This window comes from Mycteria americana, chromosome 2 (genome assembly GCF_035582795.1).
Source record: "Mycteria americana isolate JAX WOST 10 ecotype Jacksonville Zoo and Gardens chromosome 2, USCA_MyAme_1.0, whole genome shotgun sequence".
Lineage (NCBI taxonomy): Eukaryota > Metazoa > Chordata > Aves > Ciconiiformes > Ciconiidae > Mycteria > Mycteria americana.
In genome coordinates this window covers 23,616,569-23,641,119 of record NC_134366.1, presented here as the reverse complement: position 1 = coordinate 23,641,119, position 24,551 = coordinate 23,616,569, and the positions used below count along the sequence as shown (strand labels likewise).

At 39.4% G+C, this 24,551-nt stretch overlaps 1 protein-coding gene across 3 annotated transcripts in view; it reads right to left on the bottom strand.

Annotated features, from left to right (window-relative positions):
- Window positions 1-24,551, bottom strand: part of RSU1 (Ras suppressor protein 1) — a 110,627-nt gene that overhangs the window by 64,250 nt on the left and 21,826 nt on the right. For 2 of the 3 annotated variants that reach the window (XM_075492711.1, XM_075492713.1), the window contains 5 exons: window positions 20,096-20,216; window positions 16,401-16,519; window positions 14,797-14,879; window positions 14,413-14,527; window positions 478-610 (listed from right to left, as the gene is read on the bottom strand). In XM_075492711.1, the coding sequence (XP_075348826.1) occupies window positions 478-610; window positions 14,413-14,527; window positions 14,797-14,879; window positions 16,401-16,519; window positions 20,096-20,216 (571 nt within the window). The remainder of the gene's footprint in view (window positions 1-477; window positions 611-14,412; window positions 14,528-14,796; window positions 14,880-16,400; window positions 16,520-20,095; window positions 20,217-24,551) is intronic. The other variant, XM_075492712.1, reaches the window with a different exon arrangement.

The window sequence follows — 24,551 nt, the reverse complement described above, 5'->3', positions numbered from 1 at the left end:
AAGTACTAGTATCTGTATTTGAATTACCAGGGTTGTAGACTTTTGTAAACCAGTCCAGATCAAAATAGGTTTGAATTCTAGACATCTCTTTCAAAACATAACCACCTGCATCCAAAAACGTTAACAAATATCTATTTCAGTCTATAAAACCTTACTGTACATACTTAAAATTAGTACTTCTCAAAGTACTAGTAATGCTTGCTCTTTTACATCTCTCATGTTACTTAATAGCTCTTAGAAATGAACAAGAAATGCAGGACAATATCAAACAGTCTTTGTGCTTTCCTAACATGCCTAAATCACATTTATTTACCTTCTTGTCAACAAAATTCCTTAATATAAATGCACAGGTTTACATATTTTCCCTGAATACCAAGCTACTGCATAGATTATGAAAGAATCTATAACACTTTGCCAAAAACACTACAGGAAAAAAACCAACACAGCTACGGTATATAAGTGACATGTAATACTTACTATTTATATGTTTCTGAACGAATGTATTCAAAAACATGAGATACTCCCAGCTGGAACTGGTCAGCGATAGGGGTAACCCAAGGATTGTTCTCCGCTTTGAAGACTTGCTTTTGACCAGTCAAATCCAAATTACCTGAAAGGGATTAAACAAAACAGCATATGAAAAAAATTTGAAATATGAAAAATTTGAAAGAAATATCTTGCTGTGAATATAAAACTCCTCATTTGTTTCAGCAAGTACAACTATAATAAAAGCAAATATTTCAGTCTTAGTGGAGAGGAAAAGGATGACATCGCAGTTCCTACCATGATGAATGCAGTTCCGCTCTATTAATTTCACAGTGCTACTACATATTGCACAACAGGATTGAACAACAGGATTACATTGCATATAATGTTTATTCATCAAATTAATTTTAAGCAGGACCTAATAGTGCATAGGTGTTGGGGTGTCCTTCTGCAGGTGAGTAAATTCACTCAGCCTGGGCAGAACAACTGCAGTAGAACTTGAGGCTTCCTGATTCCTAACTCCAAACCTCCTAGCTTTGTTGCAGCATTAATAGTCTCGCATAACTCGACCATTAAACGTAATCTTCAGGCCTATGGGACAATTCAGCAAAGTATCCCTCTCCACCATGGCTTGGAATGACACTGTGGTAGGAGTTTGCTCTGCTGAAGCTTAGTATTGCAAAGCATTTCTCAATCACTGCTCCAAGCAAAATGTCAACAAGTGATGCCCAACAGTCTTTTTGTCTTCCCAGTGCCCGTGTTTTTTGTACCGAGATCCTGCCACTGATCTGTGGTTATAGTTCTCTATACTGAGAAAAACAAGCAAAAACATCATTCTTGCAACATGCCAGTTTTACCTATTCTGTTGACAGGAAGACTTAAGAGACCAAACCAAAACAGTACACGCTACTGAAACAGCTCATGACTGTGGATACAACAGGCTGAATTCCAGGACAGTCTAGCCATTGAAATATTTCCTCGTGTTCATTAAATTAAAATAAGAAATCTGTGCTACCATTCTAAATTTATTTTTGTGATTTTTACGATGAGAGGCCTACTCTCCCCCAGAAATCTAAAGTAATAAATAATAATTAAAAAAAATCTTTAACTATGGGAAACAAAGCAAAAAAAATTACAAGGTTCTGAAGACTGACTGAGCCAAGCCGTGGGAGAAATCTGAAATCAACCTGATGTGCTAGTTTTTAAAAATTAAAGGCACTGGTGTAAGTAGCATGAACATACATGCACGCTATGGGAGCTGCTGCAAGCCGTGTGCTTGCTGGCCATTTCGGTGCATGTTCTACATTACAGCTAATCCTTGACGTGTTTCTCTCCATAAAAAGGGTTAACACAATTAGAGTAAAGACAGACCACTATACTATGTGAAAAGATGTCATGCACCTCATATCGGCCTATCAACAAGTTACCATTACCTTAGCAGGCTCATCTGTCAGCTGTCCGAGGCCTGTTCTTTTGGAATAACAACAGGCAGGGAGCGCTTCACCCCTCTGTCAGTCAGGCGGCAACTGCCCTCGCTGCCTCACGCTTCAGTGCGCCTCGTTAGGAGCCTCGCACCCATCTCCTTTATTAAGGGCCTCGGCAGCCCTGTTCTAACAAGGATCAGGAAGCAGGATTAAGCACTGTGACAAAGAGGACCTAATAAGCTAGGAGCTGGTGTGTCTAAATCTATGCTGGCTCAAGGTGCAGGCTCACGCTGCTCGCTATTCAGTTTTCAGGCAGAGGCCACCAGGGAAGCAAGCCGGCACTGTGATTAGCCGTAACCCTCTGACCGGTGCTGCTATGAAGATCATGTATCACTCAGGGGCTTGCTTTGCAATTGCAAATTGGATTTTCCGTTTTATTACCTGCAAAAAAACACACACATTGCTCTCCAAAACTACCAACGCTGTAAGCACCCACTTGTAATTACAGTTCTGCAAGTACTGCATCAAGGTAAAATGATCAATCTGCGTACGACCAATAAAAATAGTTAAATGTGGGGATGCAAGCTTGGCCCCTCATGGGTCAAATTCAATGTTGCTTACAGGAATAAGTGACACATTCCCAAGATCCCAATAGCCAGGGTCTCAGCTGAATCTTCTCGTCCCGAGCTGTGTCATAAATTTACTGCCCAGGGGACGCTGCCATATTTTTCCATCCCCGCAGCACAGTGTGCCCACTTCCATTCCAAATACCACATGGCCCATTTAAACGTAATTAATTGTAATAAATATTACTCTACTAAAGCCAAAGAAATCTTACAGCAAACAGAGGATGCAAGCAAAATGAACTGTAGGTCTCCATGCCAAGGTAATCACTTCATTTTCCTCCGCCTTCTATTTTTCCCCAAAACGCACTGGGGGCAGGTACAGATACGCCTTTTTACCTCCAGAGGGAAGGGGCAGGCAGAGGCCCTGAGGGTAAAATTAATCGCATTACAGAGAAAACTAGGGCACCCACAGGTCCCTAATCTGCACTAAAACCCACGCCCTCCCTGCCCCGGACGCCCCTGTGCGAGCCCTCCAGGCAGCAGCTGGCCTGGCAGCCCGTCCCACCGGCTGCCTACAGCTGGAGCAAGAGGTCAGCTGCCCCCCACAGCCCGGGGTTTGAACTGAAGAATTTCATGAAGTGTTGTAGTGTGAAAAGGAACAACCCGCCTGTCCTCATGGCAAGCACCAGGCAGAGAGCGGGTGCTCCTCCGCAGGCGAGTAAAGGAGGGCTGTCTCACAGAAAGCGGGAAGGACGGGGCACCCAGTGCCTTATACGCCTCCCTGCTCGATACCGAAATTTCCATCTGGAAACTTAAGGACACAAATGGGCAGAAAATTAAGCAGGATAAGAAGTCACAGAGAGCCTGGACCACCTTATGAGCACTAGGGAGGAAACAAAGTCTTAACACTCCTGCCGTAAGGCAAGCCACTTGAGAACAAAGAAGCCGTATAATTAAAACGGACAGGATGAAAACGTCACTCCTGCATAACCATCTATTGCTTGGGGCCATATCCTGGTGTCCATCCTGCGCTTACAACTAAACCATGTGTGAATTGAGGGCTTACCTAACTCTGCTCCAGCTGCAGGACATCCAGGAGTCCCAAGCACAAGGCCAAAGTCTCAGTAACATCTCAGGAACAGTACGTGCTGGGGTAACACACGCACACGAGCCCTGCATGAACCCTTCTGCCCCAGTGCACCAAGATGAACCCAGCAGTGTGGAAGGAATGATCAAACCTGCCCGAAGCAATGGCTCTGGTACCATGCTCACTGCGGGAGTGCTGTGCAACTGGACACCTTACAGATGTGTCCCTGTCCCCCCACACCCGCAACAGTCTTTTTTTGAGAAAACACCCCAGGTGTTTTTTTATGGCAGCACTGTGCTAAGAAATGCTGTTACTCCATCCCTGCAGCACTAAAGCCATGGGCCAGGGAAAGAGCCATGGCAGATATGCCTTTATGCATATTGTCTAACAGCAGCATCAACATAACACTATCCCCAGGCCTTTAGGAAATTTGTACTGTTCTGCTACACAGATCACATCAAATCCCTTGGATATTTTTAGTAAGCAAAGGACAGTATTGCCGCTAGTAAAAATCCAGTACTGAAGATTCAATCACAAAATACATTAGGGTTGGAGATTGCATTGGTCATTGCTGGTTGTTCTTTCCATGTACATCAGACTATTAAAAAATATTTGTTTATCATCTCTAAAATTTGGCATAACTAGTAGACTAAAATTGTATTTCTTCATAATGGACTTCAGGTTCTTGCTATTTTGCCATACTATAAGAGACCAACTCCACAGAAATGCATTACAAGTCACAGCCTCTGGTAAGAGAGGAGGAGAAGGCTATCCTTAAGACTAGTCAGCACAGCCCCTTTCCTAGATCACAGAAATGTTTTTCAAATTATTTTTGAGCGCTTCTAAAATTATTCTTATAAATAAATAATCAAAACTATATATCCCAGAACCAAGGTCTAACATGCTTAAAGAACCTTCTAATTTCTAAGCCTGAAGGATACTTTTTTTAAGCTTTCTATCTTGAACAGACATAGATTTCCAAGTACGAAGAATGCAAAGTGGATGTATGCTGCTACCAGTGAGCAGACACTGAAAAAAAGAAGAGAGTCTGAAAAAGAGAAGAGCAGAGATAAAGGTCTAACAGCTGACTGCTGTTAGACTTGCTGTTAGACTTGCACAGAATGACCAAAAGCCTTCTAAAAGGAGCCAGCTGTATGGTCTTAGAAATACCCGATCTCGGCATTTTTTTTTTCTGTCTCAGCACTCATTGTATCTAAAGATGATCCTGAACCATTAAGTTTGATTGGATCAGTGTGACAACTTTTGTGTTTAACCCACCTTAAAACCAAATTGTTCCCATGCCCAACTTGTAAGTTGTGCAGACCTGAAAACTGCCTGCTGCCCAAATCTCTTGTTAGCTGCCACCTAGAAGCTACAGTAAATAGATCTACACCAAAAGAAACCCTTGAAAATTCAAGGACAAAGTCAAAGTATGCATATTTTTAATTGTCATGTATTCTAGGTTATGCCATCCATTGACTAAAAATACCATTTATCACTGCTTAAATTCAGAGCAGCCATGGGTGGACAGAAGGGACATCTCATATGACAGTGGGCACACCCCATCCTGAGTGATGTTAAAGGGAAAAGGCAGCTACAGTTTCCCTGCACCTCCCTCAATAAATCTATCCTGCATTTGATCAAAAACATGATAGTTAATGTTTCTTTTTATTTTCCTTCAGTGCTGTTGAAATAAAAAGTGGTTTGTGTGAACATTCATATTTTGCTCAACTGCCTGCAAAGGTCAGAAAAGAGCTCATAAAAGCAAATAAAATGCTGCCTCCTCCAGTCGTGTTTGCAGAAAGTGTCAGAGCCAGTGATAATGCTACCTATCCCTTTGACCAAGGGTGTCTCCAGACTTCCCAGGCTCCTCCTGTCCATTAGATCTAGCCTGCAAGCACCTCCTACATGCAACTATAAGCCCCTCATCCTCTTATGACATATAATATACGAAGTGTATAATATTCACCCAATGTACGTATATTTAAGGTATAGTAAGGCGTGACTAGTGTACATAGGCATTACTTCAATACAAACAAAAGAAAACAGAATGAACACAAACCTGACTTGCCCTTTCCACTCGAACGCCCCTTGGCAACACTTTAAATACTTTCAAAAATTAAAAGGTGAAATAAAGTAATTAAACAACTCTGACATTTGAGAAGCGAACATTGGCATTCAGCATAAGAAACATGATCCTAGCTGTAAAATACCAGATCAACGCTTCTTTGTAATGGTTTAAATTCATCCCTAGTGGAGCTTCATTAAAATCGATGGAAATAATTTTTAGCCTGTATACTGCTGAGTTTCACATCTGCGTCCCATTGATACTCTGACTCACCTTCCAGCCTACACTCTATTGCACTGACCTCAAGGAGAGTCCTCAGGCTGTAACACATCCCTTTTAGCAATTCCTCTTAAGACTGCAATTTAAATGTTCTTTCCCTTTACAACACAAAGGTCTTACTCTCTCACTGTCGTACATAAGGACAGGAGGAATGAAATTAGTTTTATTTCTTTATTTAGATATAAATACCCCTGAATCCTGTTTTATTAAAGGCTAAGTAAGGGATCAACCCACTACACTAAATTTAAACTTAGGTTATATGTAAAAATATGTCTGTCCTGGCTTGTTTTAGATTTGCTTTACACTACAGGGCTTATAATTTTTATTACTTTTGTGGCATGTACTTTGTCTCCATAGAGAGAGAGATTGGTTTAAGCGTGGGGGTGGAAGAAATATCATGACTATTATGTCATAAAAATGATACCGAAGGAATTAATTGTGAATGAGGTCTTAAAAACTATGTAAAAAAATGAAAATATGTACTGATTTCTATGCCACAAAATGTTATCAAAAGCAAATTAGTTTTACACCAATCTTAAGCACATGTAAGCTGTACATTGGTAACTCATATCATTCCTATAAACAAAGTAAGATCATCTCTGCTTTGAAGACCTCTATCACTTTTGAAGGATTAGTAACAGAAGAGAATGGATTTAAACAGTAGTTATAAAGGAGCAGTAAGACACAGAGAGCAAAGACTTCTTGTACATAAGTGAAGTGTGACTCAATCTTTTTGGAACCAGCAGAAATATTCACAAAAATATTCAGTATGATAAACAAATCTACAGCTCCATAGCATATGTCGAAAATATACAGTTGCTTACTGATGAGTTTCTATGCACTAAAAGAAAACAACTAGTAAATCTAAACCTAGACTGAAGCGCCTCCAAAAGATCGATCCCAGCAACACTTTTGCCCTCTCGCCCCTACATTCTTGTACTGGAGAAGGTCTAACAGTATCACTTGGAGTCAGCAGCACTTCAGAGAACCCCAAAACAGCATTTGCGGTGGTTTTACATAACAGGGGAAAAGGTTCAGGCCTCAAATAACAAGAAGTCAGATTCAGTACATACAAACCAAACAGATACTCCAGAGCATCCATCACACAGAATCGGGCTGGAAGTCTTCCTCTGAGTGCTTTCCTGACCACACAGGTGGGAATGTCTGCAGCCTTCACCTGTGAGCATTAGACGGGAAGCTCCAGGGTAAGAGAAGGCTGAACAAGCAATCTGAAAGCTAAACACTGAAGCCTAAGCCCATCTTCAGTTTTACAATTATTTTCAGGGACAGAAAACAGGAGTGCAGATGTTGTAACATCACACATTATTCTAACAACTTCTCAGATGTAAATGAGAATTTCCAATAATGAGTTCAGAGATTAGATTAGACCCCAACTCGAATGTTCACTTGAATACATCTAACAGCAGATCTCTGTGTCAGTTCAGTAATTGAAGAGTTTAACAAAGACATTTCAAACAGAAAAACACCTGGTCTGAAAAACATCAGGAGATGGAGACTTTGCCAGTGGTGGCTTGTTCAAATGCTTCATCACTGTTAAAAAGCATTCTTTATTTCGGTGCTGAACTGAGCTGCCTTAGTTCTCAAACACTGCTGCTGCTTCTGCCCGTGTACAAGAGAAAGATGACCTGCGCTTTCTTCTCATGGAGTTAGTGAGGATCAACAGCTAAGTCTCCTCTCACTCTTCCCTTTGATAGGTTAAATAAAGACTAAATATTCTGTGTGATCCCAGAATAGCTACTCCATTTGCTTCAACTCTTAGCAAAAGGACCACAGCTGAAATAAAGTAAAAGCAGACCAACTAAATCTTGAATTCTTTACCCTTGACATAAAGGTGAACTGATAGAAGGCAAAAGTGGCATTGCCTCAGCTACTGCTGTTACAATTCTATGGGAAGAGGATTTTACTTTCCAGCACTGTCCCACCTCAACAGAAGAGAGTTTAAAACAAAGTGAATTTAGTCCTGAGATATTTATATGAAATTCCAGCATCATAGCAAAGGTCAGCCAGAATCATTATACCAAAGCGTAATGGGGAGTCTGGCACGAGGAGACTTTCACTCCAGAATGTGTCAGGACTGAAGATGAAGCCCGGGAAAGACAACAGAATGGATGAAATGCTGAACTTCTCTGTTACACCACATTTCAGGTATTAAGTACAGGCAGAATACAGACCTAACCTGGCTGGGCAAACTCACATTTCCATATTCAGGTGACAGGAGGAGTGGTTAACTCTCTGGGAACAAGGGGAGAGCCCTGGCAATTTCTACCATCGCTCCACACAACAAACCTGACCTTAGCAGGACAACTAGTAGAAAGAGTAAATAATATGGACATTCCCAGATGAAAGCCACAGAACAGGAACTTTTTCAATGCAGCACACAAGGCACTCCTAGCCAAACAACACTCTGCTAATGGCTTGTACTTCCACATGACAAATCACGCTGTTTCAACAGCCAAACTCCACCACACACAGCCTTCAGGTACCAAGGCAACCAACCCCGCCCATGCCGTCGTGTGGGTAGCTAAGGGGAATGGCAGAAGAAACAGCATTTTGACAAAAATCCAAGAAATTATTGCGAAATGTTTCCTATATTCTTTCTAAAATTATTTCAAATTACTTACAACTCAATTAAATTCATTTCTCCCACATTCCTAATGTAAGAGAAACACAATTTATCAGAAGACCTACAAGTATTGCTAAGTTTCACCAATTTCCTTCTTTGAAGGGTGACACATTGTGCTGGAAGTACCACTTCCTTCACTGCTCTGTGTAACAAATGTCCGGTGCTGACCAGGATCTCGAGGGGCAAACCGACACCCACTGCTAAGTGTTCCCAGTGAAGAAACCCAAGAAACACACTACATGGCAGACGATTTTTGGAACAAAGGGAATTAACGTGATGTCAAAGTAGTTTAACATCAAAGATGTTTTAATGGCACAGGAAGTATTACAGGCTTAGAGGATCAGCATCCCAATTTATTCTGAAATATATTGCACATTTTTTCCAACCTCAGAAACTCCCCTGGGATTCTCAATTACACAGGAATTCAACAGAGCATTCTCTCTTTGAAGGGCCCCTATCAGACCAAAATCTAGTTAATTTAAAAATATGCATTCAAAAAGGATCCACTGTATTGCTTTGGCCCCGGACCTTTAAAACTTCCATTCAAACACAGGTTGCCAAGTACTCAGAAGAGCAAAACCACTTTAAGTACTATGAAACACGTAAAATTAACCAAATTTAACAACAAATATAACATTTGCTCAGATTGGCTCTAATTTTGGTACTCTTACCTACCACAGCTCCAACAGAACAGATGCAATATTTGCTGACAGAAACATCATTATTATGCTGATGGTACTTATAATCAGAGTACAGTCAACATTAGGAAAGCCTACACACACTGTAGTCATCTGAGAAGTGACAGTAGGACTTACATATTTTAAAAACTAATGTAAGATCAAATCTGAATCTTGGGAAGTTTGGCAAGAATTACAGCAGTGTAAGGAAATTAATGTCTGTGGTGTAAATCTAAATGATGGGATATAGAAAACATCTTTCTGTGCGTAATGAAACTGCAGAGTTGTCATCTCTTCCCATACACCTTAACTCCTAGGAATCAGCCTGTTTATAACTCTGTGGAATCAGCCTGGTTTCTAACTACATAAAAAGTGGGGGGGTTTGGTGTTGGTTTTTTTCCCCCTTTTTTAACTTAAAATAAGCCTAAAATGAGAAACACAATTAGAATATTCACAAATTTTCAGAGATGCTTTTCTTACATAAATAATCGGTCCATGACCTATCTTGTTATATACATTTTTCTATTATTCCTTAACTAGTAACTGCTACATCAGTAGTCCTAGAAAACAAGTTATTTTGTTTATCCACTGGGAAGTTTAGTAAAGCTCCTTGCTTTCTTACATCACCTTTGTCTTAGTTCCAAAAGTAGAAACAAGTAATTTTTTTAAAATTGCAAAGTATCAATTAGTTGTTCCAGTGCTCACACCTGGTGTCCAAAGAGCCCCAGGATGTTCAGGCTTCCAACAAGCACCACAAACCTGTATTTGCAGGTGTGAGCAGCGTTGTGTTGTGACACAGGTAGAGTGCAGTGACAGTTTATACAGAAATAAGAAAAGTTTGGCATTTACATCAAGTATATTTAGAAAAGAAATATCTTTTGTGAAGTAAGTGATTCCTATGTTTGCACATGCCTGTTATAATTACCTAAGTAAACGGCTATTTCGATTAATATTAACTTGAACAAACAACTGCAGCAACTACTTTGCGTAATATAATATTCATTCACAAATTCTAGAGTCATTTCAAAAGCCTAAATTTTAAAACATCTTCCTGTGATGGAAATATTGAGACTTTTGGCAGGATTCCTTGAACTTTCTATTTAAAGCCAATCCTTTATCCACAGAAGATAATTTAGCTGTTCCAAACTAAAAAATGATGAAAGAATTACTTAGCCATTCTGACATACAGATTTAATTTACAAAATGTTTCACCCTCCTTATAAAGGAACATGGCTACTTATGCCATCAAGTTTTTTTTTCTTTTTTAAAGAGCTTGAATTTTCCACTTTTCAAGCATGCACCTAACTTCACAGTTTTGATAGTGTCTCCCTTTACCTGAGGAAATTATTTGATAAACTAGAACAGTATGGAACAGTATACTTAAAAGCCATTGATGCCAACATTCAGTTTTGGAAAAAGAGGATGATAATTAAAAATGCACCCTTAGAAATCACTGTTCTTTCCATATGCATAGACATGAGTGAACTCCATGTACGTATGCGCACACGTGTGTTGGCAGCAGGGTAATGAACACAGTCAACGTTGGAATCTGGGTTTTAAAAATCACACCATTTGTTTCCACATCAAAAATGCAAACCTACAGATAAGCTAGTTACATTCTCTGGGTGGCTATTTCTATTTAGCTACAACTTTGTGAATATTCTGCACCATATACTACTCTTCCACTGCTGACTCCACTAAGAAAATCTTTTATGTGGCACATATGGGTCCACGCAGATGACCATACAATGAACTTAAAACATCATCACTGATCTTACTAATTGCAGATGCCACTTCACGTGGTTCTTGTTTCTACTCTGCTTTCTTTCCAAACACTGTTCCAGTTGTTAAATGGTCAGAATACACAAAGTGACAGATTTAGTGCTTCCCTGGCAATTTATATAACTGACTGCAACTCTGTTGTTGCAGTGAATCATGATTTATTTGTCTCGCAATGCAGCACATAACCTTTTAAATGCTAGGGAAAAAAATGCCAGCGCTTCTTTAAAGTTTATATATGACTGCCCACCACCATTCCTCATCTACGGGGTTTTGAGAGACAAATGATAAAAACAAGCTGCAAATTCCACCCACCTACTCCCAGCCATTTCCTGCATTCATCACTCACACGTACTGTATTTACAGACAAGTGCCCTCACCCAGAGCACCAGTGCACTCTTCTAGACCCCTCTTTTCCTCCTGGGCAAGAATATTTTTCTTAAATTAGTGATAGGTATTCTCTGCTAAACACAGAGGAGAATAATACTCATCTCCCCCAGCCCTCTTACTGGCGCGTGCCATGCTCAGTTGGGTCAGGTGACATTAAGAGCAGACTGCAGGGTTTTATTTATTGGTATCTCTCTCCATTCCAAAATTGTGATCCCAGTGCCTGCCTGTGGCCTTTTCTCATACCGTACTCTCCATGCCTTCTTCTGTGCACTTATTTCCATTACCTTTAAAAACCAGTTTAATGTACTCCTCCCCTTCTCCTCATTCAAACACACTGTTTTATTCTGGTGTTTATATTGTGCCCATCTCCTCAGTAAATGAACATCTAATGACTCATTGCTGTCCACCAGTGCCCGAACTAAGCCAGTCAAAAGCCTTCAGCACCTTTAATTATGAAAGTGATAATGAGAGAGGAAAGACTGTTTACTTTAAATGGAACAGCAGTACCTCCAATTAATGCAAATAGGACCTGCTCATTGAAAAGCTATTTATCCAACATGCACAGCACAAAGTATTTGGATAGTTCTCCTTACATTATAATTCAATTTTAAAAATTTAGGAGGGAGAACTCAGACAGCAGATAAAATTGTTTTTCCCTGAGATGACGACCATGGAATTAGCAGTCCATTCATTAGGGTGTAACACTCGCATACCACCTTTCTCTAGCAGACTTTGAAACTGTCTGCAAAGGGGCTTGCTTCTCTAAATTGTCCTAGTTTGCAAAAGGGACAACAGGGCTGCAGAGATGAAGTGACTTTTTCTAATCATTCAGCAGATTCATGCTTGCCTGTAGCCTGCTCCTACCTGGCCTCAAACAAGCCCTCCAAAGCCCAGCCTGGTGCTCCATTTACTAAACTCCATTCCCTAAGTGTCTGCCTACATGTTTAATAAACAAGGAAGAACATTGCTTTGCACAGTAAATATGCTTGCAAGTTGCACAAGTTACAAATCTAGACTTCAGTGTAATGTTCTCTGGAACTATACCCCAAAATCTAAGCCATTTTAAATATTTGATAACAGTTCTAGTGCTACACACATGGCATAGACTGAAATAGGAATTGCGCCAACCAATCATGAATGAGGATCTTGGGTAAGACCATAAAATGAAATATTGCTAAATTAATACATGAAGAGGAAAGGATAATTTCTAGAATAGCAGTTGCATAATGAAGAATGGAGATGACAAGCACTTAAGCTGTGTCAATGCACCTCATCTTGATCAGGTGGGGCAAAATTACAAGTCCTTTTTCTACCAGACTGTGATATTGTTCTATAATGCAAACAAATGTTAACTAAAAGGAGAAATGCTTCCCTTGGCTATCCTGAGTTTTGCAGGTCAGTGCAAAACAAACATCAAGAATTTTGTTTCAAACATTTCCATTTGGTTTGGACAATGATGGTAAAACCATTCAGAGTGAATTTGTTGTTATGCTTGTAAGGCAGCAGCATGTTTAGAACATTCAATTAGCCACAGAAGGTGGTTAGACTCAGTGCAGCATTTAACTTCCACTTTCTGGAAAAAAACAAGGCTATAATTTAGGAAGCTACAGAAAAGTACATTTACAGATACTACACACTTCTGAAGTGTTATTGCTGTTGAAAGAGACTTTATAAATAAATATGACTTTGACAAAAAGCTAAAGAAAGTTTATTCCCGTGCCAAGGAATAAACACCTGAAGTTAAGGAAACAAGCAACTTTCATCTACCAGTGGTGAGAGGAAAAAAAAAAAAAAAACCACCAAACCCACCACGCAGCATCATATTGTCCACTAGATTGATAAAGGCAAAAAAACCACGGTGGGTAAACAAGTAAGAGTCAAAACAAACACCTTCCCCTACCTCATACCAAAAAAAGACACTTTCCTTTGCTGTATAAAACAAAAAGCGTACATTGCGGACTGTCACATTTATGCACACAGCTGCCACATTCTCTAGTGGGTCGAAGCAAGTTATTATGACAACAAATAATTCTACTTTATCATGCTAACTTCAGACATTTTCTTTCTGCGTTTTGGGAACTATTATTTGGAAGGTACTAGTAGAAACAAAGAAGCTTCCCTATGTAACAGTCCACAATAACAAGAAAGAAGGAATAAACCCTGTGCAACAGGTGTTTCAACAAAATCTAATTGAATTGATGCAGCTACATTATTTCCAACAAAAATATTTTATGACAATCTTTAAAAAAAAATCTGAAACCCAATTCTGGCTTGGGGCAAACAGGCACAATTTCTATTGCAGTTAACGCCCCTTACACAAAATGCAATACTGCAATACAAATTCAGCAAAATCAATACTTAAGTTTCAAAGAAAAACTCTACCTTATAGGTTGAAAGAAGCCACTCGTAATCATATTAAAAGGCCAATTTCACAAATTCAAAGTATATCAACCAGCAACCAGCTCCACTGCTTTAAGTAAAAGAGCTGTCAGCTCACTAAGAAAGTTAGGCTACTAAAACAAAAAAAAAACCAAAATTCCTCTAATTCAGCTATATTTTACTCTAGTTGATCAAACTTCCATTTTTACAGGAACACTCACAAAAAAGCCACTTATACTGCTGTCATTTTTGCTTAATATAATTTTGGCTGATCCAAACAGTGTTCTCAAAACCCAGCCAGACGCATGAATAGCTTTGCAGACCCAATATTTATGGTATGTTATATAAAGCAAGATGCTATATACACATCGGCAGTCAGGTGTACTAATACACAAGGAAAACCTAACATGTAAAAACCTAATAAAACCAAACACACATCATCTTCTGGCCCCTCCTGCATATCCAGTAGGAGTGAAAAAGTGAGTGTTTCTCAGGGGAAAGTAAATATTAGCAGCATTGACAACTTAAGCATAATCATTTCCTAGAGTTTAACAACTGGTTTTGTTTCAGAGGAAACACAGTGCATCATTATCGTTATTATTCAAATAAATAAATGATCATCCATAATCTTACCTAGTTCTGGGGGCAGCACAGTAAGACGATTTCCCTGGATATGAAGTTCCTTAAGCTGAGTGAGCTCACCAATTTCTTTAGGCAGTGATATCAGGTCATTGTCTCTAAGACTCAGCTAAGAGTAAATATAAAGTAGTCAGCACAATTTTCGGTTATCATAAAGCAGCCTAAAACAGAACTCTACTCCCTCTGACCCACCTTTCTCCTAAAAACTCAATTCTTCCAATTTATTTACAAGTGTCTGCTGGTAAACAAGAAACAGTTCCAGGTGTAGTGGTCTATTCCTGCAAACATACCCTACTACTCCTCAAATTGACTAGATTCTATTCCTACAAGCGTTGCAAAAGTGAATTGATTTTCCAAGAATTTAGATAAATTACTTACTATCTGCAACTTTGTGAGCTTCCCAATATCTGGCGGCAGGATTTCAAAATCGTTGTCACTTAGATAGAGTGCACGCAGGGTGGCTGCAAATTAAATAGCAATATATAAACAGGGTGGCATATAACCCAACCATTTGAGGTCTAATCAATAAAAGGGAGTCAGGTTTGATTAATAACCCTGACTTGGTGAAAAGCCTTTGACATACCCAGGGCTCACAATAATAACAAGCAGGTTAAACTTAGATTTACTGGCTTATTGTATTGTTGGTGAGTTCAGGAAAACATCTATATTCAAAAGGACTGGCACAATTAACAATTTCTGCAATAGTAGATTCTGGCATGTTCTGGCATCTAGTCTCAATGTTCAGCTGTCAGAATACAGTCATTACTCTTTATTACCCCTGATTCTTATTCATTACATCAATTTGCATCCTAAACAAACATTAAAAAAAAATCATGTGTTTTTTGGACAAAGACACATCTATGTTAAGCTCTATAGAAAGCACAGCCTAACACTGGGTAAGAGACCTTAAAAGAGAGCAATACAGAAGACTCAAATTGTATAATTTGTCATTTCCATGCTTAGTCTCTACGAAATTCACAGAAAAAGAGATGACCCAGCACAACCATGTAGCTTGCTCTTATTGAACAAGCATACATAACAGTTTGAAAAAAAAATTTAAAAATTAAAATGGAGACTCACAAAGAACTGTTGGGTGCAGCGGGAAGGAAGGTGGTCAGGTCAGCAAAACCTCTCCTCCCCACCAGAGAGGAGATCCCATTTCTCTAACGCAGTTTATTCCTCCTCCTCTTTTCATTTCATTATATGTGACCATTTTTAATAATGCTGACTTAAAAATTTCCCTCTGCCAGGTTACAATCACAAAATCCCTCAGACAGCGGCACTCCTTCCTTTCCCCTCACCTGTCACTTTTGCTGCTAAATGCACCGATCCTGAAGTCACACCAGCATCGTACACTGAAAAGACCAGTAAGGTAGCAGAATCACTGAAATCCAGAAAGTGCCAGAATTCAAGTTGCTTAGGCAACCATAATGCAGCCCTTTTGCACGTATGCATTACAATACCTTTATTTTAATTCTCTGAGCACGTATTTTTAACATGTGCAAAGGTCAACTTAGCTCTACCATTCCTGTGCCAAGCTTTGTAAGCTTAGCATGTTTTTTTAACATACTGGTCACTTCAACATGCACAAGCTGCTAAAACTATTTCAGTAATGAACTATCGGGAACATAATAGTTTCCAGAGTCAACACACAACAGCTGCCTTGCAAAACAGTTTACTTTCCCCTGAGGCTCGCAAGATCCCACAAAGTTTTAACTGAGTGTGGGACCCAAGGAAATATTACTCAGAAAAAAACTAATATACCATTACTAAGTCTTCTCATGTCCAATGGTGTCAGGTGACTGTATATCAGTGATAAACATTGCTGAACTACGTAGAAATATTCAAGAGATATTCAAAGAAAAACATAAATATCAGAAAAAAATTCTGTTGGAGTTTGGTCTCCATCAAATAAATTTCAACTGCAGAAAGCAAAGCACCATATCATGAAGATTTGTAGAGTTTTTAGAAAAGTTTCTTACTCAGATAGAAGAAGTTTCCTGGTAGAGAATTTTCGTTTAAGTTGTTGTAAGTCAAGTCAAGAACCTCCAGAGCTGGTAAAGAGCCAAATCCCCTTGGCAAGGTGTTTAACCTGTTCATGCTGTAGGTGAAGAGGAAAAAACAGAACGTGACATCAGTATTCACTTCATCTGGTAGGAATAATACAGGCAATACAGGAGTTTCATTTCTAAAAAATGTAATCTACACCAAAATTCCCTTTCATTTTGTTTTAAAAAGGGCTTGATGCTACAAGATACTGAGCAAGCCTTTTTTGATGCAGACCTTTTTCAGCTTTTACTCTCATAAATATGCCCAAAACTTTTGCACTCACAAGGGATCCTGTCTGTTATGTCAATCAACAGCCACACCTGAAACACAAAGCGAAAGGGAGAGAGGTGCCACAGTGCTACGCTCAGCTTAAAGTGTGCCACTGCGCAAGCTGGTCCTTGGTAGATGACCTATCTTCTAGCTAAACTATAAATTACCCCTTTGCACAGCATATTTGCCATCCGCCATTCCCCCATACCACACAGTTCTTCACCACAGGACCAAATACAACGAGGAGTACCTCGAATGCACAGTGTTTATGTTCATTGATAATTGCTGCTCAAACCCCTTCTTAAGAACAGCAAATTTGTGTCACTAGATAGCTATTGATGCACATGAAGCATGAGGTAAATAAAATGTCAGCCCTCTGATTGATGAGGCTTAGTCTAAACATAGCTCGTTCGGCCAGTCTTACAGGGTTTAGAATACCAGTTCCTACTGGCAAAAGCCAGAAGAAGATGGGGAACACTAACAGGAGAAAAAGGTGTCTCTGAACCTGGAGCAGACAACAGTCTGACCTCAAAGGGCTTGAATGAGGGGATCCAGATAATCGCTAGAGCTGCTGCAACAACAAAGAAAGGCAAGGAGCTGGAGACAATATTCATAGCACCTTACTGTTTGTGTACAGGCTAGAGCTCTGGCTGCTTATCACAGCAACAGAAAAGAACTACCAGCCCATTATTTACACTGTCCCCAGTGTACGTACACCAAACATATAGCTTGCTTGTATGGAACTTGCTTCATTTGTCACCTGGGTTTGAAAGTGGAACTGAGAAGACAGGCATCTTCAGGATGAGCATGTACAGGCAGCTATTTTGAACTGGATTTTATTCTTATGATGGGAAACAATCATGACCTTTCACAGGTTATCTCCAAACATATTCTTTAATTTGACTCTCCTTCTGACACAAAAAAAGTGATAAATAGCAATAGCTACACCTGAAGTCAAGAGAAGATACCATGTGAATTTATGAAGAGTGATGTAATGCTAAAAACTATGAAAACTCAGGTCTAAGTATTAACAAAGTTGGGCACCCAAAAATAATGACGACTTTCGGCTCTATTCTCTAGGGCCTTCCCTCCCCCCCATGCAGTGTTTGTCAAACACTGTGCTATATACTATGTGATAAATACTATGAAAGGCATCTACAGGACACTTAATAAGCCCATCTTCTAAAAGTCCTTTGGACACTGAATTAAACACAAGAGCAGCTGCACCTCCAGACTAAGCATGACGACTACACATACAGAATTTCTTTTACAGACTCTCAGACACTAATCTCACTTTTCCTCTCCCACTTCTGCATAAACCAGCCCACCAGAACAAGAACTTTTAGAGATCAGCTCTCTGTAGCTAAATTCTAAATGAAATCTTCTTCCTCCTCATCCCCGATGAGAAGTCCTACCACAGACATGCACTATAGTATTACTGTTGCAGTAGTAGCTATTAAAATACAGAAAGGCATTCTGCACTATTGCTATTGCAGACTTGTCACTGCTTTAAAAACTGCTCTTCATGTCAAACAGGACTAAAGAAAGCAGCTCCTTTTTCACTAGTTAAAAGAGTAAGTGCCCCTGATGGCCTTCCCTTTTGTAAGCAAGGAATAGGGAGAGAAAGTGTTCTCCCAATTGACAACAGGCAGAATGGTATCTATTCTTCGGCATGGAAGAACCACCAGCTGAAAGCCCCTGCCCAGCACTATTCGGCCCTGCAGAAGTTCAAACATTGAGCTTGTGCCACAACTGCCTTCCAAATTTTTTTTTAAGCTTTCAGTGCAGCAGTACACCTTCCTTCTTCCCACCCCACTACTTGATCCTTCTGCACCAAAATCCTCCCCAAAATCATCTATGCTCTTATTCAAGCTTCCCCTCTCCCCCAGAGGGTTGTTTTGATGCCCTGTGTGTACACATGCACTGCAGATAACAAGAGGGTTTCTGGGCTCCAGCCCCAAACTATTAGAGCAGAGCAGTTTCCCTTTTCACTGATTCCAAGGACTTCTGAAGCAGAATCCATTTTGCAGAACTAAACCTGTGTCTGGAATAATATGTGTAAGGAGGAGGTTAAGAAGGAAGAGCATTTAATCTACAAGATCTTGGACCACATGACACACAAAAGTGGCAACTGTGGTTCCAGACCTGAATGTCTGCTGCTCTTAACCCGAAGTGGCCTTTTGTACTACATTAATAGGAAAAAAAAAAAAAAAAATGTAGTGAAGACCAGTACTTGAACTACACAAACATTGTCACTGCTTCAATCCAGGGAAAGAGCCCAACTTCTTCCTCCCGCTACACACTGCAACACTGCTATATGCCATTCCAAAATACGGATTTTCACTCTCAAGGCAAAATGCTGCTTTTCAGAGCAAATATTAATTCACTATCAAATCCAGGTTCAAACAGATATTAGGGTGTGCTTGAGATCTAAAGGACCAAATAAAGACCAGAGAAGACAGATCAGCATGAAAACATTTATTGGCATTCCAACAGTTCAGGATGCAATTCAATTATCAGCACTTTACAAAAGTATTTAAAGCAGGATACATAGAGCATAGTCAAAATAATTTGATATTTAAAATAGTAAAAAATCCTCTGTGTGATTAAGGTGTTCAGAAGTTTGAATTTATAAGATACAAGCATCCTTTCTATGAGAAGCCTATAAAGCTAAAGCTTGCCCCTACTAGTGGTTTCCTAAGTAGTTGCACTTTAGTATGTCCAGTTAGTTTTGAGAAGGTTCTGTGCTTCACATTTATTTTCTTAATAATTCAAGAAAGTCTTCTGCAGCTGTAGTTATTATAAACTATCGCCAACTCTACTGGAATATAGTATCCGAACACTTAACAGGAATGCCTCTCTCAAATTCAGTCAATAGTAGCTCTTTGAATTAAATGCATACCACATTTAAAGATTTGCTGCTTCTTTTACATGTTTAATAGAAATTGAAATTTCTTTAATTAACATGGAAAAATTAGTGTTTGGTTTCTTTTTTTTTTTTTTTAACAAAGCAGAACAGAAGATAGAGCCTGGCTCTTACACAGCAACCACAGAATTAAGAGACAGTTGCTAGGGAAGTAAAATTCAATAATTGTTAAGTTTGACTTCAGTATTAGATGAATGTGAGCTGCTGTTGCCCTTAAAGGGTTATCAGTGTATCAGAGTAAGTGCTTGATCACTTAAGTATCTGATTATTCAGGACACTAGCTAAACACTCTGAAGCCATAATTGCCGAGTTATCATCACAAACACTTTCAAAAAGAAATTTTAATAGCAAAAAATAAGAAGTTCCAGTTTCAGTTGCGACAATGTTTGACAGCACCTCTATTACAGCAAATTTTTGCATCAGGATACGCACCCAAGGTTCAGGTGTTTGAGCTTCTGAAGGCTGCTAATCTGTGTAGGCAGCTCCTCAATCTGGTTGTTGAAAAAGTTGAGCACTTCTATGTTTCTCAGGTCTGCAATGTTTGCTGGCACAGCTGTGGAAAAGTTTTCACAGTGAGAGACTGCAATTAGAGCAAGCCACCTAGACTACAGATGCTCTACCAGCACCTGTCTTTTGCTCCGTACAGTAGCTGACAGTAGAAACAGTGTCTAATAGCTATCACAATAAAAGAAAAAAAATAAATAAATCAAAAAAGTCTCCTGTCTGGAATCTGTTCTTATTGCTGAGAGCAGTCACTTTGTACTCTTCAGAAAATTACTACCAGTATTGTAAAATATTTTGACTAACGAAGACCATTGCAGAGAGAACACTCTCGCAGACTAACAAAGAGAAGCAGGGCTTCCTCTGCGTTCATGTCGCACACACAGGTCTCAAAAGAGCAGAGCTTAAGAGACTCAGATCATGTCACTGTTTGAGTTGAAAAAAAATGGATGATACAAGTAGCTACACCAAGATAACAGTTTTACTAAGCATCTTTAATAGCAAACATGAAATAAAAATTCATCTTTAGCAATGGCCCGTTCTGCTTACTGCTTAAGTAATCTAGTATCCAAGTTCTTGTCCATTTAAGATTCAACAAAATTTACAAAAATTAGAGTTCAGCTCTAAAAGACGAACTGTTTGGCCAAGCCCATTTTCAGTTACCTCCCATGAATGAATAACTTACCAATGTAACCGTGTATGTGTATTGGATTAGCAACAAACCAATACCTGGTTATTATCTAGAAACATGAAAAATAAGGCAGAAGCACAATACGAATATGCCTGTGCAGATGAGGTTAAAAAGCTATTCAGATTTGCATCTTTTCCCCTTTAAACTTAGTGAGATTTAAGCAGGCAGCTGAGGTTTACATAACAGGAGGGTGGCAAATCACCTGCACTGAAGCTTGCACCTGTGTTCAATATTCACCTTGGTTCAGTCTCAACTTTGACTGCATCAGGAACGCTTGGAGCACACATCTAAATAATCAGAAGTTTTTATGAGGCCATGATTTTCTTTTATTTGTTGGCATGAGGCAATCTCAGCCTTAAAATGGAGTCAATAATGTTTACAAAGCAGAACATTATAGTATGTCACATTTACTAGATTACAAGCCTAATTACATTGTGAACAATAACAGGATCCCTAACAAACACTCTAATTACACGACATAAATATTACTGTTCAGGGCCATATTCATTGCAGGAGATTTTTAGCAGACTTTTTTTATAAAGTCATTAAGGCAAATCTGAATATTTAAAAGCCATCTCTCTGTGGTGTTTTCCAACCAGTCCATGCATATCTGTCACTCGATGGCAAGAGTTATGTGCTTTCAGGAAATAAAGGGTAACGTACTACTACTGTTGTTTTAAATTAGTCCCTAACAGAAGTTAACTGAGGATTTTAATTGACATAATTCAGCTGTTTCCAGCCTCAATATTTCACCAGAACAGTAATCACCAGTATTAAAATGTTTTCCTTTCAGAAATTAGACTTTATAATTTGACTTTGATGAGATGCAATGGACTGGCAAACCATGCTTCTGCCTTCTCAAACATATACTATGTTTATGCAAGACTAGGAAGCAGAAGTACTAGCAAATCCAGGTTGTAGTTTAGTCAAAGCCTAAAACAATACAGAGACCAAATACAATTCTCCTGAAGTTACCCTGTTGATGCAATTAATAAAAATTTGGTATGACGGTTTTGGCCTTTTTGACAGTGTAAGAGATTACACTCTCCTAGAAAAAAACCAGCGCAACTTAACATCACAAGTTATGCTAAATGTGATGCAGAGCTCTGTTGTGGGAACACTGAAACAAGAGCCTGGCATTCAGGAGGCCAGACTTACCAAACCTACACTCAGCTTGGCTACCTATATGTCAATTCCGTATTTCAATTATTCAGGCTGAACACCATCACAAAATGATAAAGAAATTAAGAAGCTATTATCCAAGACACTGAAAGTTCTCAAAGGCAACTAAAAAAGTACATCTTACACCAAGCACAATAATATCAGTACAAAGACAGAAAGCTCATGAAACTTTTTTGATCTTGCTGTGAGGCCAGACTACGGAAACTGTCAGACTACAGAGACAATTTCTTAGCGCTACCCTCATGTGAAGAAAGCCAGCAACACTGGACGTGTGTTTCAGTTGAATCAGTGTTGGTTAACGGGCACTTTACATTTAGTCAGTCCTATTCACAGTGATCTAGTTACCTAATGACCGACCTCTTGCATTGAGTAGCAGCAGCAAAGCTGTTCTGCATCTGTGAACAGACCACAAGATGGGGACCAGTGCCCTCCAAGAAGGCTGACAGAGTCCAAACAATAAGGGACATCAAAGCAAGAAGTTGGACCCAGTTACTGAGCTACCTTGAACTAGCAACACTGATTTAGTGGATGTGTCCTTTCAAATACCTGTCCAAACCAGCTTGTTTCCCCCTAAGAATAAATGAATCCTTAAGCTTGTACCTCAATTCTGACTTAAGCTAGGAGACTGTGGAGAGATGAAGAATCATTTCAAGGAAGACGGTGAACAGCTGTCTTAAAAAAAACCCCACAACACCAAAAAAAAAAAAATCAAAAACCCCCATGAAGCTACCTGGAAAAAGATGACACCTAGACATCAAGATAGGAAGAAAATGGTTTCCAGAGATGTGTTCACTTGCACTGAAGATCACAGCATCAAAGAGAACCCTCGTTTCAGTGGGTTACTACACAGCTGAAGTTTTCAAATTCTACCTACTCATCCCACTTGCAAACATGAGGCAAAAACTCACCTTCCATTGGCTAGTTTATCAGAGATTTTTAATTTGGTTTTCTTTTGTTAGGGCACGGGTGTAAGTGTCCCTAGTGATCAATAGGAGCTGTGTCTTTGCACACTGTCCGCTAAGTTTCGGATATATCTGTATAATTCCCCCATACTGTATTTCACGTTGTGAATCACACTTAGGATACTTTATATCATTATTTTACTCAAGCCATACTAAAAGCTGCGTGGGTAAGCAGGCTGAGATGAGAAAAAGGCTAAAAATTTAGCAAAGGATTTGGATGAAAGACTTTGTGTCTCACCCTATTAAATCAAAATAAAAAGCCCCAATCCACAATAGTATTCTTCGGTTTGGATGGAGAGGCTGGAGGTATTTCATGAGAAGGAAAAACAGAGGAGTAGCTCAAGACCAGGCTTGTGGTAGGGGAGAGAGGACTTCTTCCTGTAACAGGTTATTTTCTGGTTCAACAATTCAGGTTCATTTGTAATATGAATGAATGTTCTCTTGGATTCAAAGAAAAACAGAAGACCGAAATTAACTCCTGTATTGGTCTTGTAGCTAAACTGCACAGGTTCAGTACCTTCAGGTCTAAAGATCAGCAGTGGCCAAGCAAGGCTGACTAGGCATATAACGTTCTCTGTTCTGAATTTTACATGACTAAGTGCATCCCAACTACCATCCCACTGTTACGCTGCAAAATACTTCCCAGATATATAGCAGACTGCCAAATACCAAGAAATTCATGTTCTGGCAATACCAAATTCCACTCGAGTCACCTTCTCATCGTGAGCGGTGAGAGTGAACTGTCAGCATCCTGGTTCCATTCACCCACATATTTACAGTACGATCCCCAGTGTCTTAACAACTCTTCTAAGACCATCTGCTGCCCAGTGTCATTAACAACTAAACTCCCCCTCAGCAAATGCTAGTAAAATTTGGCAGCCCAATGCCTTTGCATTCTGCTGTGAAGCTTCAGTCACATCATGAAGCCCCATTCATATTAAGCCTCACTCCTCAAGACCAGGAACAGCTTCCTTCCCCTTGTTCAATACTGGAAATTGCATACAGTGATTTACTATGACAGCTATAGACTTCACCTTGGTTTCAAGAGCTTTGTTGAGAGCAAAAGAGAGGGTCTACAGGCTGCACACCAAGGAATGAGGGCTTTGTTCATGCTCCTGGAAATAAGGATTGGCAGCTTGTTATACTTCAAAGCTTTTAAAAACAAATATGCACTTTTTTGCCCTGAAGTTAGTGGCAATTCTTTAGGAACTAAAATATATTCTTATCAGAGCAGCCTTTCACCCAAGGCAAGTTATTAAATTTTATTCCTACATAAGCAGCAGCTGTTCAAAAGTTCTGATATGATTTCCAAAACATACACAAGAAGAATTAAACGCTACTATTCAATGCCTATATATAACTCCACACCTAAGTATTCCGGATCTGGACCTTAGTTCTCTCTCCACATCAAGAACCAGAAGCCAACACTAGACATCTGTCTTTACTAGAGGTCTGATGTTGCCCTCTGTTGAAGAACAGATACTGGGTTAGATGGACCTTTTATCCAAGGGAGCTATCATGCAGAGAAACATGCTAAGAACATGTAAATCAG